Consider the following 12,834-nt stretch of genomic DNA (forward strand, 5'->3'; position numbering starts at 1 on the left):
GAGAGAGAGAGAGATAGACAGTAACAAGGAGAGAGAGACAGAAACAAGGAAAGAGAGAGAGAGAGAGAGAGAGAGATAGACAGAAACAAGGAGAGAGGAGAGAGAGAGACAGAAACAAGGAGAGAGAGAGAGAGACAGAAACAAGGAGAGAGAGAGAGAGACAGAAACAAGGAGAGAGAGAGAGAGATAGACAGAAACAAGGAGAGAGAGAGAGAGAGAGATAGACAGAAACAAGGAGGAGAGAGAGAGAGAGAGAGAGAGAGATAGACAGTAACAAGGAGAGAGAGACAGAAACAAGGAGAGAGAGAGAGAGAGAGACAGAAACAAGGAAAGAGAGAGAGAGAGAGATAGACAGTAACGAGAGAGAGAGAGATAGACAGAAACAAGGAGAGAGAGAGAGAGAGAGAGAGAGAGATAGACAGAAACAAGGAGAGAGAGAGAGAGAGAGAGAGAGAGATAGACAGTAACAAGGAGAGAGAGAGAAAAAGGCTGCCGTCACTGTAGGTGCCGGCTCCGCTACTGCTGTCACTGAATAGATGTGAGTTCACTCCGGGTGCTGGTGTGTGTGTGTGTAGTTGTGTATATATATATGTGTGTGTGTGTGTGTGTGTGTGTGTGTGACAGGGTGGGGGGGGGGGGTGGCATGGGAGGAGTCTGAGTGCTGTTATTTGTAAAAGCTTTTGATGGATGATTGCTCTGTGTGTGTGTGAGATAGAGGGAGTGAGGGAGTCCCCCCCTTTCTTTTTTCTTTTTTTTCTAGTGGCTCACTGTTCAGTGCACAATGACTCAATGAAAAGTGGAGGGGAGAGGCAAGCACACTGTACGGCTGCGAGAGAGAGAGAGAGAGAGCAGAGAACACACAGGAGAGTAGAAGAAGAGAAGGCAATTGGAGGAAGCTCTAAAGCTGGGGACAAGAAGAAGAAGAAGAAGAGGAGGAGGAGGATATACTTGTCTTCCCCCCCTCTGGTTCTCTCTCTGAAAGGCCACTCTGGGATCAAGTGGCAGCCGTTCAGTCTCAGCTGAACTTCACCTGGCTGTGCCGCCGTCTGTCTCAGCCTCTTCAAGCTTTTCACTCTTTGCACTTGAGGCATTTTTGTCCACTTTTTTCTTTTTTGTTTTTTTGTTTGTTAGTTTTTTTGTTTTTTAAAGGAAGGTATCGCCGGTGGTGGTGGTCACTCACTCCAAGGTAGAGGAAGGGGGACGGGATCTGTGCTGGTTTTTCTCTGCAGCGCCGCAGGGTAAGCAGGATGCCTGCTGGGAGAAGAGGGGATGGAGCCGGGTCAGGAGGCTGTGGGATGGAGGCGGCGGCGGCGGCGGCGGCCGGGTCCCCGGGCCGGGCTCTTCTGTCTGGGCTGCGGATGATGCTGCTGTGGGGCGTCCTGCTGCTGCTGGCAGGTCGGGGAGGTGCGGAGGCGTGCCCTGCTGCCTGCAGCTGCCTGGGGAACACGGTGGACTGTCACGGCCTGGGGATCCACTCCGTACCCAGGAACATCCCCAGAGGCACCGAGAGGCTGTGAGTAGTCATGCACTCACCACGTGTGTGTTCATATTTAAAAAAAATGTTATGTACTTCTGAGGACCTGATGATGACAGACGGATAGTAAGACGAGGGGAATCCTTCAAAGTGACGGCATGTTGCTGATTCTCACTTAAAGGAGCGAGGCGCAATTCAAATCTGGGTTTCTGGTTAAAAGCAGGTTTCATGTTTAAGCTTGGTTTATAGGTCAGAGTGTGAAGGTCCTCACAAGTATAATCAAACATGCACACGTTTGTATTTGTCTGTACAAGATGGGTGTGTGTGTGTGTGTGTGTGTGTGTGTGTGTGTGTGTGAGACAAAGTAGGGAGTTTCTGTGTGTGTCTGTAGATTTGCAAATTAGTCTGTAGTGAGAATTTAATTATCAGTGTGACTCACCCCGTGTGCTGTTATTTCATAGTATCAGTGTGTGTGTGTGTGTGTGTGTGTGTGTGTGTGTGTGTGTGTGTGCGCACGCTATGTGTCATTTCCCTTCTGCCGCAGTGTCTCTTCTCTCGTGCTCATTCCAGCTCTCTTTACCAGTAGTCTGTTTAACTTCATGCCCCACACACACACATGCACAACACACACACACACACACACACACGCTTTGACTCTTCACTTGACTCCCAGGATTCAGAGTGCTGCTCTGCGGCATCATTCCTGTGGTTGTTCCCTGTTGCAATTACACATTTAATCGTTCTTTAATTTTTCTTCAAAATGTCCATAATTTTCATAATTCACCTTGTTTGAGTTCACACGGTCACACTGCACAAGATTCAGAAAAGTGTCATATCATCTCATTTTAAGTGTGTGTGTCTGTGTGTGTGTGGTTCCTCTTACCTGTGCAGCTACAGTCCCTGGTCACTTTATTAGGTACACCTAATCTCTGACACATATTCTGCCTTTATGAGGCTCATAAAGGCTCAATTCTGTTCATTCAACTCTATGATTATTACTGAGGGTATAACAAGACGACATTATACTGAAATGTGTTTCTGATCTTCTTCCCTTTCATGTTTATAATCATATACATCACACCGCTGCAAAAACTACAACCTCAGTGATACACTCATCGTCAAACGAACACTTTTCTGACACTGTCAATCAAATCTGAGCATTATTATCTTGTTTTTACTGAGATTTTACAGGTGTACCTAATAAAGTTTAACTGAGACTGTTAAATTACAAACAAAGAGACAGACAAAATTAAGCTGCTCTGTCTTCATGATGGCGTCAACTAACATCTTATATCCTGTGGTCTCCGATGCTGCAGATCATGTTCCTGTGATGAAACGTAGATGCACTTCCCTCGCTGCCCCGCTGATCTAATTTTCATGACGTGTCCGGGGGGGGGGTCACACACACACACACACACACACACACACACACACACACACACACACACATCATTCCCACCGACTCACACAAACAAACACCAACGCTAACACACACGTAGCAGCTGTTATTTCCAACCTACCTCCGTGTAAAAGCAGCCAGAGAAGCAGTGCGGGGGGAAACAGATGACGGGTTCTACCTCTTCTCTCGAGATGCTTCACGTAATGTTGCTGCGCTGCATCCTGGTCTCCTGATGACACCGCTGTTGTCTTAATTGGTTTCCCTGCCTGTTCTGCGGAGAGTTTCTGCTTGTGTCAGTGCAAATCTGTGACTCTAGAAACCGGCCCTCACAGGTCGATTCTCATGGACCGCCGTGTGTCCAACGCTGCACTGTGGCCGACGGGAACATCTAGCTGTGACGTCGAGTCTGGTGTCTTAACTATTCGCCAATTATTTACAAAAATAAGGGCCGAGTACCTTTAAATCTTGAATTGGAGATTTGTGTAAACTACTACAAACCGGTGTGTGTGTGTGTGTGTGTGTGTGTGTGTGTGTGTGTGTGTGTGTGTGTGTATAAACAAAGAGGCACTTTATCTTCCGACCCTCTCTTAAGTGTATGTTCTGTATGTTCTGTATGTGGCTCTCAGTGCAGGGCGAACATGTATGTTTTTGTACATTGTGAGCGTGTGTGTGTTTATTTCAGGTGCTAGAGTGACTGTGTGTGAATAATTGATGATTGTCAGGGGTGCTGGCAGAGACACATTATCCTTCCTCCTCTCTGGTTTACTGTAGCGTGGAGGATGTTTTCCCCTCTGAGGCTGATAGCTTTATGATCGGGGACGGTCGGGCTCGGGCTCCTGGTCAAAGAGAAATGGCCTGGAAAAAAAGCTGTGAGCCTGCAGAGCACATCGCTGAGAGGGCAACTGTTTTGTTTTTCCTGCAGTAACTGAAACTGACAGAAGTGTTGCTGGTTGATATAGGGACAGTATCATTTAATGGAAGTGACAGGTGCAACTGAAAAGTTAAAATCTAGTCCTCACCTTTGATATTTAACTCGTCCAGGGAGGAAGTGTTTTCATTCACGCCTGTTTATCTGTCCGCAGGTTTACGCAGAAAGTATTGAACCAATTTGCACCGAACTGATGTGAAAAGATGTGTGGAGGGCCGGGGAAGAACTCACACCGTACACATTTGGATCACTTACTCTCAATTTTTATTTATTTGTCTCTGAGGTCTGGTGTTAGATGTTTGACTCTGGCTCTGGTTGAGGTCTGCGCTCTCTGAGTTTCCTTCTAGTTCACGTTAGGATCCGTCTACATGACGTCAGCCCAATATGATCAGGTGAAAACGAACATCTGCCCAAGTTATGAGGCGTCTTGTCTCACATGTCTGTTGGCCAAACGATGTTAGGAATTTAAGACACCATCATCAGTAAACTGAAGCATTGACCACCTTTGGTCATGTTTGAGACAGTGTTTTACTCCATAAACTCTCTATGAAGACACAGAAAACGATCAAGAATAGGAAATTCTTTCATGGTTGCCTAAACAAAAAGGAAGAATTGCCCAAAGCACAAAGGTCAGCCACTGGTGCATGGGTTTATTTCAAGGAGTAAAGACTTTTGAGATGTGAAAGAGCAACGTAATTTGTTTTGCATTTAAATTCATACACTTTTTAAAATAAATATGACAGCGTTGGAAGTCGTATGTCCTCTTGTGGTCAAGCTAGTCCGACAGTTTCCCTCTCATGTGTTTCTGAAAATGTCCCATAGTGGTAATGGACACGTGGACATGAGATTCACATTCATCTTCTCATTTGATGCTAATTAAGATGCAAATGTTTTGATGATTCAAATACCTTCAAAATAAAAACCTTTGGTACTGAGAGATGCAAGTAGTAAATCTCTAAACACCTTTGTGTCTTTATCTTTTCTGCTCCTGTTACTTTCATTGGTACATCCAATTCAAACTGTTAGAAATGAGGTCTGTGCGTTATCTGCAGTAACCGGGACATTGTGTCTAGAATTAGTTTTTTTTTTAATGGTGTCGGCACCACAGACTGAATTGTGTTCGCATGGGTTGTGTTGGAAATGGATGCCTCAAAACCTCGACAATAAAAGTCCAGCTGCCGGCAGGGAAACCTTCCACTAGTGGGAAAAAAAAAAAATCAATTTGTGATTTGTGTGAACTGACCCTTTAAAAAGAATAAGACCTACACCAGAGATTGACCAATGACCTGCTACTCTGCCCGGGTAAATATAGCCAGTGTGACCTTTTGACCTCTGGATTGTTTCCTACCAGCCCAGCGTCCTGTAGACTCAGACAGTCGCTCCCCGCTCTGCGCCGAAGAGGAGCGACTCATTAAACAGCTATTTGTTAAAGGGCTTGTCGCCCAATTAGCATGTAAAGTGATCCGAGTGTGTGTGTGTGTGTGTGTGTGTGTGTGTGTGTGTCAGCTGGACGGCTAGCAACTGGGGGAGAGAGGGTTAGCGGTGTGTGTGTGTGTGTGAGAGAGATAGAGTGTGTGTACAGTATTCCCTGGGAGACAGCTGGCAATAAGAGGGTCATTTATCAAGGTGACTGCACCAGTCCAACTAAACACCCCCTCCTCATTGGATTGTCATGGCAACGCTGAAAAATGGATGCCCCTTTGGGCCCTGATGAGCATGGTTATTTGAGCAGAGAAAAGAGGAAAGTGTGTGAGAAAGAGAGGGAGGGGAAATCTGCGGAGACGAGTCCATGAGCGTGTGAGTGTACGCACTGGAAGAAGAGAAAGAGAGAAGACGGTTCTTGTGGTTAATGGTTTTTGTCAGCCTTAAACTAAAGAGCAGATCAGTTTAAACCGTTTTTCATCCAGATTTTATTTTCCCACTCATTGAAAAGTTGTATTATTTCCTGCTTCGAGGTGACGCTCCGCACAGAGGTTTACTGTAAACATCCCAAACATTGAGCTGTAAGTCACAACACTCGCTCAAAATCAGCTAAAACTCAGAACCACGACCTCGTCAGTGGTTGCACTGGGAAAACGTACAGTTCAAAAACAGATTATCACTTGGATTTTTGTCTTGACATTTTCATGTATCCAAAAATAGTAAGCATTGTTTTTATTCCAAGAAGACGTTCACTGAGCTTAACATTAAAGAGGGTCGTGTTGACAGATGCTGAGGGCGGCTCAGAATATATTAACAGTGATATAGACTGAAGAGAACCAGGGAGAAACAACACAAACGGTATGACAACTAGCGAAAGATTACTCCTCCTACTGTTAGTATTTATACTTTGTACTTATCAGCTTTGACAGGTGTGTGTGGTGTGTGTGTGTGTGTGTGTGTGTGTGTGTGTGTCGTCACGGCAAAATGTTGTCCCGGTGATACGGACTGTAGCAGAGGCGCTTTGGCAGATGTTTGATGTCTGATAGCGTCACAGCCGTGCAACATACAGTCACGCAGCTTTACAGGTGTGTCGCAGAAACGTCGACGTGTTGATGGGCGTCGCGGCTGCTTCGGTCCCGTCACAACGGTCTCTAGTTTTAACAAGTAATCTACGATTTTATACCGTGCCTCTGCCTCTAGAGTAGTGGTGGCAATAGGAACTGGTTAAATGCATCTTATGGAGGAAGTGCAAAAGTTCATTCGGACTCAAGGATGAACTCATTAGATTTTAGTGGTCAAAGGTCAAAGTTCAAAGTCACGGTGACCTCACGTTGTTGTGAACGCGATAAATCAGGAACGCCCAGAGGGAATTTTCATTACATCTGCTGCAAACATTCATGTTGACTCAAGGACTAACTGGCTACATTTTGGTGGTCAAAGGTCAAAGGTCAACTTCACTCTGCCATCATAATGTTCTCCAAAAAACACGTTTTTGGTCATTATTCAACGCTGTAACTCCTGGACCTTGATGTGTTGGTCGGAGGGATACAACGGTGAGGTGGTGATTCCAGTTTTGTCTCTGAACGTGTGGAAGCGTCTCTGAGTCTCTAAAGATCAACACCATCACGTTAACGCTGCGTCTGGTTAAAACAGTCAACACTCCTGCTCCCTGCTAGGAAAAGAAAAGTAAAGTTTAATTTATTTGTTTCATGTGAAAAGGTTGAGCGTGTCTCCCAGTAAACGATGCAACATTAAATAAACATCTGTCCATTTAGTCATCAGTAAACAAATATAACACGTTAAAGACAGCAGGCTTTTAAAAAACAAGTTGCTTGATTAATCGAGTCGAACAGAAACTTTGCCGCAGGTGTCTGAACCGAACTGTCTGAACTCTAAACGAACCCCAGACACAATCAGGAGCAGGAAAATCTTCAGACAAACCCAAACTCTGTCAGCGTGTGTTTGTACGCGAAGGAAAGGGTGTGAGAAAGTGCAGGTCGCGGTCTGTGTCGGACTCTGATGTTTTATCTCTGTGTGTCTGAAAGAGAGAGAGAGAGTATGTGTGTGTGTGTGTGTGTGTGTGTGTGTGTGTGTGTGTGTGTGTGTGTGAGGGAGGGTGAGTGTATGGTGTGGCATCTGTGCAGAGTTCCTGGATACCCACAGCTCAAACATAAACAACTGACTGAGACTCAGAGCTGCTCACACACTGCTGATTGAAATAACACACTCGGACCGTGTGTCTGTTTATTTCTGTCTCTGAATGCATCATTATATAAATTGGGCATGAATCACTGAGAAAAATACTAATCAATGTGTGTGTGTGAGAGAGTGTGTGTGTGTGTGTGTGTGTGTGTGTGTGTGTCATTATGTGTAGCTGCCAGTGAGACAGCTAATTGAGCGTGAGGAGGATTAGCGTTAGCGCCTGATGCGGTGGGCAGAAAGCGGGAAAACTGAGGTGCCACATGGACACATGGACCCACACACACACACACACACACACACACACACACACACAGCATCTTGGTTTTGTCACTTACCAGGACATAAAGTTCAGCCACAGTGAGAGCTAACAAACCGAACTCTGTCTTAATTATTTGGCACCGTCAGAGCTTCGTTCTCTGAAGAGCTGACGTGCAGAAGTGAAACTCCGAGCTCCAAAATCTCCATTTAATTCTGTCAATAACCGCGAACGCAGAGCACCTCTTGTGTGTGTGTGTTTTTTTTTTTCTAATACCCAAACATTAGAAAAACTCCGCAGTAACTTATTTTCCCGAAACTGTCCAGGTTACTCTGGATAATCCGCAGACCCCACTGTGAACATTTCTCATTGGGGAACTTGGAAACCATCCACAGCGTGGTCTGTGGATTATCCCGAGTAACCTGGATACTGTTTCTGGAAAGACAGGCTGTAGTCAAGTTTAAAAAAAAAAAAAAAAAGTAGTTTTTCACTGCTGTGAGCAACACAAACTAAATTCCACTCACCTCCATGTACTGAGAATCTTCAGTGGAAACTTTTCAGTGGATCTTGATACCAGTAGGTAATAATAATTATTATTAATAAGTAGAATAATCAGTCGTTAAGTGGCTGAATTCTTTTCCTCAGTTTCACTATCACTCTTTCTCTCTCTCTCTCACACACACACACACACACACACACACACCTCGTTTCATTACCAGCGGCTGCCACCTCAGCTTCTTTCACTGTCTCTCTCTCTTTCTCTGTCCATCTCTTATAATCATCTTACCATTTTACCCTGCAGCCCCTCAGTGGGAGAGACACTGCTAATGAAGTGTCATTAGTCCTGAATGTGTGTGTGTGTGTGTGTGTGTGTGTGTGTGTGGCCACTAATATTAGTCACATCCACTGTGCTGCATCTGGGGAGAAAGATGTGATGAGGAGAGTGAAGAGGAGAAGGGAGGAGAGGAGGAACAGCAGGAGGGGAGCGTTGTTTCAGGCCGTCAGGGGAGGAGGAGCTAAAGGGGAGGTGAGGATGAAGGAGGAGAATGATGCTGGGAGGTTGATAGTAGCTTTGGATGCGGTCGTCGAAGGTGTGGTCGTTCGTAGCCGTCAAGGCTGAACCGAAATGAGACGGTCTGGTCTATGGAGGATTTTCGGCGTAGCCTGTCGCCTAGCAACCTTAACAACATGAAACGCCTTTCACAAAAACTTGAGGTTTTAAGACTCTTGGTTTTAACAGTCGTACCTTTAGCTGTACTGTACCAATACTTACATTTAAAAGTAATGTAATCCTCAGGCTCTCGGTCAGCGTTGTTCGCTTTCATCACAGGCATGCAATGAATCTTGGGATACGTCGGGCCGTGAAGGATCCACCCCAGGAAAATAAGGCTGCATTTCTTGGCCGCATTTGAAGGGAGCCTTCGAAATGGGACAGTCTACTCGCAATCAGTCTTCAGATGCAGCCTCTGAAGGATGCAGCCCCTGAATTGGGACACAGCTAATACGACTGAGGTGTTAAGGGGGGGGGGCAGCGAAAACCAAGATTGCTTTTACATCTGCAGTGCAGTCTCGTGTTGACTTGGTCACATTTCACAACGTTGGTTTTTAGATAGATTGAAATTAATCATTAAAAGCTGCCTCTAGTTTTCTTTCCGTGTCAGGAAATGTCTTTGTTCTGAGCTGCAGAAAATTTGCTGCCACTCATGTACCAAGCATCTGGGTGGGATATTGGTCAGACCTCGGCTCAAAACGAAGCACCCCGGGGTTGACTGGAAATGACCCGAGAAACCTCCGGCTCAGTAACATCTTGCACTGATTGCTCTGTTCTCATATGACCAAGCAAAGAATGAAACCACCCTGGGGTTGCATGGAAGACAGACATGTTCTGATGAGGTAGTAAAAAGGGTTGTTGGGACGTGTTTGAAGCATCGGTATAGTTCTGTCCTTGAGGTTTGGACTTGGGTTTCTCTTGGTGAGAATAATGACATTTTAAGTTTAGGTTTACAACAAATATTGAAACCAGGATCCTGATAATGTGAGCGCATCACAATGTCATTGTCGCAACACAAGGCGTTTTGGTGTCTGATAAGCTTTTTAAACACCTTTTTTTTTGTTACTCCAAATGGACTTCCTGTATCGAATTCATTGCCTTAAACGCCAACACAGCCCCGCCTTGTTATCAGTCTGAATCTCCACTTAAAGCTCCATATTTTCTTCTTCTTCTGTGTTTTATTTGAAGTGTTGATCCATAAGAAGATATATTTGTGGTTTTAAGAACCAAAAACTGTCTCAGTGTAGTTTTACATCTCCTCTCTCAGGCTTCTCTCTGCAGCTCTAGTAACAACAGGTCGGTGAGCCAATCAGAACAGAGGAGGCTCTGAGCCTCTCTTCTGATTGGCTGACTGTTTTCTGAGTGATCCAATAAAAATATAGCAGATTTCAGGTAAAAACACTCAGAGAAACCAAATCCTGCAAGGTTTGGATGGTGGGTCCAGGTGGGCGGGGCTTGGTGACTGCTTTGTTGTGACATCACAAAGTTCCAGAAGTCCTGACGGCTGGTTTTAAGGCTCAGTTTCTGAATACAGGCTGTGTGCATTTCTCTGTGGACTGAGGCTTTGATACTTTCACAGTATTAATATAGAAGCTAGAGCTGATCTATAATCACACTACACATGGACACACACCTTTAGACTATATGAGACCTTTAAAGCTGCATTTTCTGTTTCTTTATAACGCCTGTTTGTGTAGTTGTGATGTAAAATTCACGACTCATGTATGTGTTAACTACAATAAAATACAAGTGGGGTTTTAGTGTGACACAGGATGCTCTAGTATACAGTAACAGTAAGAGTGTTAATATATAAAACATCAAATACATACACAGAATAAGAAAACTGCAGCTACAACTGCAGGTGTATTAGAGCTGCAGCAGGTATCGGTGTGTAGGTGGAGCAGACTAAGCTGGTGCCGCAGCTCTGTTTTTAAATGATGCTGACTGAGCTTGGTTTCAGGTGCTTTACTTCAGTGCCTCTGTGTGAGTGCGTTGACGTCTGGTGTCCAGGGGTTAAACCGGTTGAGACTGTACATCATTGCTGCGTCTCTCTCTCTCTCTCTCTCTAATGGCTGCGAGTGTGGTTTTTGTGTGGAGGCGGAGTTTGTTAATGCTTGGTCTTGATACCTCACTGATCCATACCTCCTGAACAGATGCTCAATTGATTAGTAGAATAAAAATGAGCCGGTATTGATTTGCCACTTCCTTGCTCGGATGTATCCTGCCGCGCTGTGAGTTTTTCAGAGGCTTTTTAAAAAGCAGATATGGATGGAAGCTGTTGAGTGCCAAAAATCTTCCTTATATCTGACCACTTCCAATGCTTTTATCACATCCTTCCTCTTCAGTACCATTGATGCTATAATTATATACAAGCCTAGAAAAAAGGCTGATTTCTGGGGAGAAGTTTTGACTCCCTGCTGCACTGGAGGTTCAGGATAACATTTATTCACATGCTCACTCACTGTCCGCCTCTCTCCGGGTCGGGCCACGATGTTGTTTGAAATTTTTTAGGGCTACAACTAATGATTATTTTCATTATCGATTAATCTGCTGATTATTTAAGTAAGTGTTTTTTTTTTTTTTTCTGTATTAAAGAAACAGTGTGACGTCTTCGAATGTCTTTTATTCGACCAACAAAGATATTTAGGTGATGGGGATGACGACAGAGAAAGGTGGTCTTTTGTGACACATTTCTTTTCTTAAAAAGTATTTCTTTCTCTCCATCCACACGACGTATCTAATCATCTTACTGAACCCCCCCCCCCCCCCCCCCCCCCCCCCCCCACCTCCACCTCGCCTCCCTCCATGTCAGATCTAACAGTGGAGAGCAGAGCTGAGCGGATCAACTGCCTCACTGCCCACTGAGGCTGTGATTGTATGAGTGTGTGTGTGTGTGTGTGTGTGTGTGTGTGTGTGTGTGTGTGTGTGAGACGCGTTCTGCTTTAATGAGCTATTGTTTGGCAGAGTCGCCACTCGAGGGGAGTCTGTCGCTCAGCTGACCCCTGACCCCGCCATGCTGCACAAAACTCAATTAACCACGCCTCATCAGGCCTGTGCTTGTGTTCATCTCTTCCCCTCGAGTGTCTTTTTCCTGCTCCTCGTACAACAAAGACAAATGTTTGGAGCGTTTTGCCGTTAGCGGGCGACATATTCTCAGGCTTCTCCGGCTTCCATACATTCTCTTGCAGCGTGTGAAAATGTGGTCGCCCGCTGTACGTCTCTCTTCCTCCTGACGCTTGTCCTGCCCGTGCAGTCTAACTGTCAGGGTAATTTCACACACATCCAGGGAGTGATTTTGGACCCCCCGCCATGACCCGTCTCCAATCCATCCTTCCCTCGCTCGCTCCCTCCCTCCCTCCCAGCCAATCCCCTCCCTTTTGCAGCCACCACCACCACCACCTCCTCCTCCATCTTTAGACTGTAAGACCTCCAAAAATCTTATTTTCTTCCAGCTGGATGAGATTATTTCACCTTCAAACATTTTCCACACACACAAGTGTCAGTTGGCTCGACGCTGGTGCAGCAGTCTGCCTCACCGGCTTGTGTCACGTTATTCTCAGTGTTTGTGGAGCAGGTTTTTTGGCCAACATTCGACCATACTGAACATTTTGCGATTTACTAGATTCCAGGGCTGAACAATGAATCGAAATATTATTGAAACTACATGACGGCCAAGTGCAATATCCAAATCGCAGGAGCGGTAAAATGTGTCACAACAACAGACCATAAATGAAGCGTTGTGCTGCTGCAGAGATGCTCCGGCCTACAAATCATTTTCTCCAGATGTAAAGGGACAAAAATGACAATATTATATTATATATATTATATTATATAGTCCAGCCTTGACAGTTGTGCATCCATTTAAAATCCATCCATTTAACTGTGAAGAAGAAAGGTGAACTTCTTTTTGGGCATCTGTGAAGTCCCACAGTTATACTACTCCACTCTCTGATCTTCACCTGTAGCTCTGTCCATTGTCGTCCGACACTTTAGAAATGAATAGATAATGAAAGTAAGCAGAACTAGAGAAAACAGGAAGTTGTCGAGGAGGACGCTCTGGTGTCCGCAGGGAGGACTGGGCCCCGATTTACCATCTACTGGA

At 45.1% G+C, this 12,834-nt stretch overlaps 1 protein-coding gene across 1 annotated transcript in view; it reads left to right on the top strand.

The window, feature by feature from the left end:
- The first annotated feature begins 656 nt into the window (after positions 1-656).
- The window catches only part of LOC130165502 (slit homolog 1 protein-like), a 63,263-nt gene continuing 51,085 nt past the window's right edge, over positions 657-12,834 (top strand). The window contains exon 1 of the mRNA XM_056370830.1: positions 657-1,513. Within this exon, the coding sequence (XP_056226805.1) occupies positions 1,248-1,513 (266 nt within the window). The 5' untranslated portion in view covers positions 657-1,247. The remainder of the gene's footprint in view (positions 1,514-12,834) is intronic.

Source organism: Seriola aureovittata, chromosome 3 (genome assembly GCF_021018895.1).
Source record: "Seriola aureovittata isolate HTS-2021-v1 ecotype China chromosome 3, ASM2101889v1, whole genome shotgun sequence".
In the NCBI taxonomy this organism is placed as follows: Eukaryota; Metazoa; Chordata; class Actinopteri; order Carangiformes; family Carangidae; genus Seriola; species Seriola aureovittata.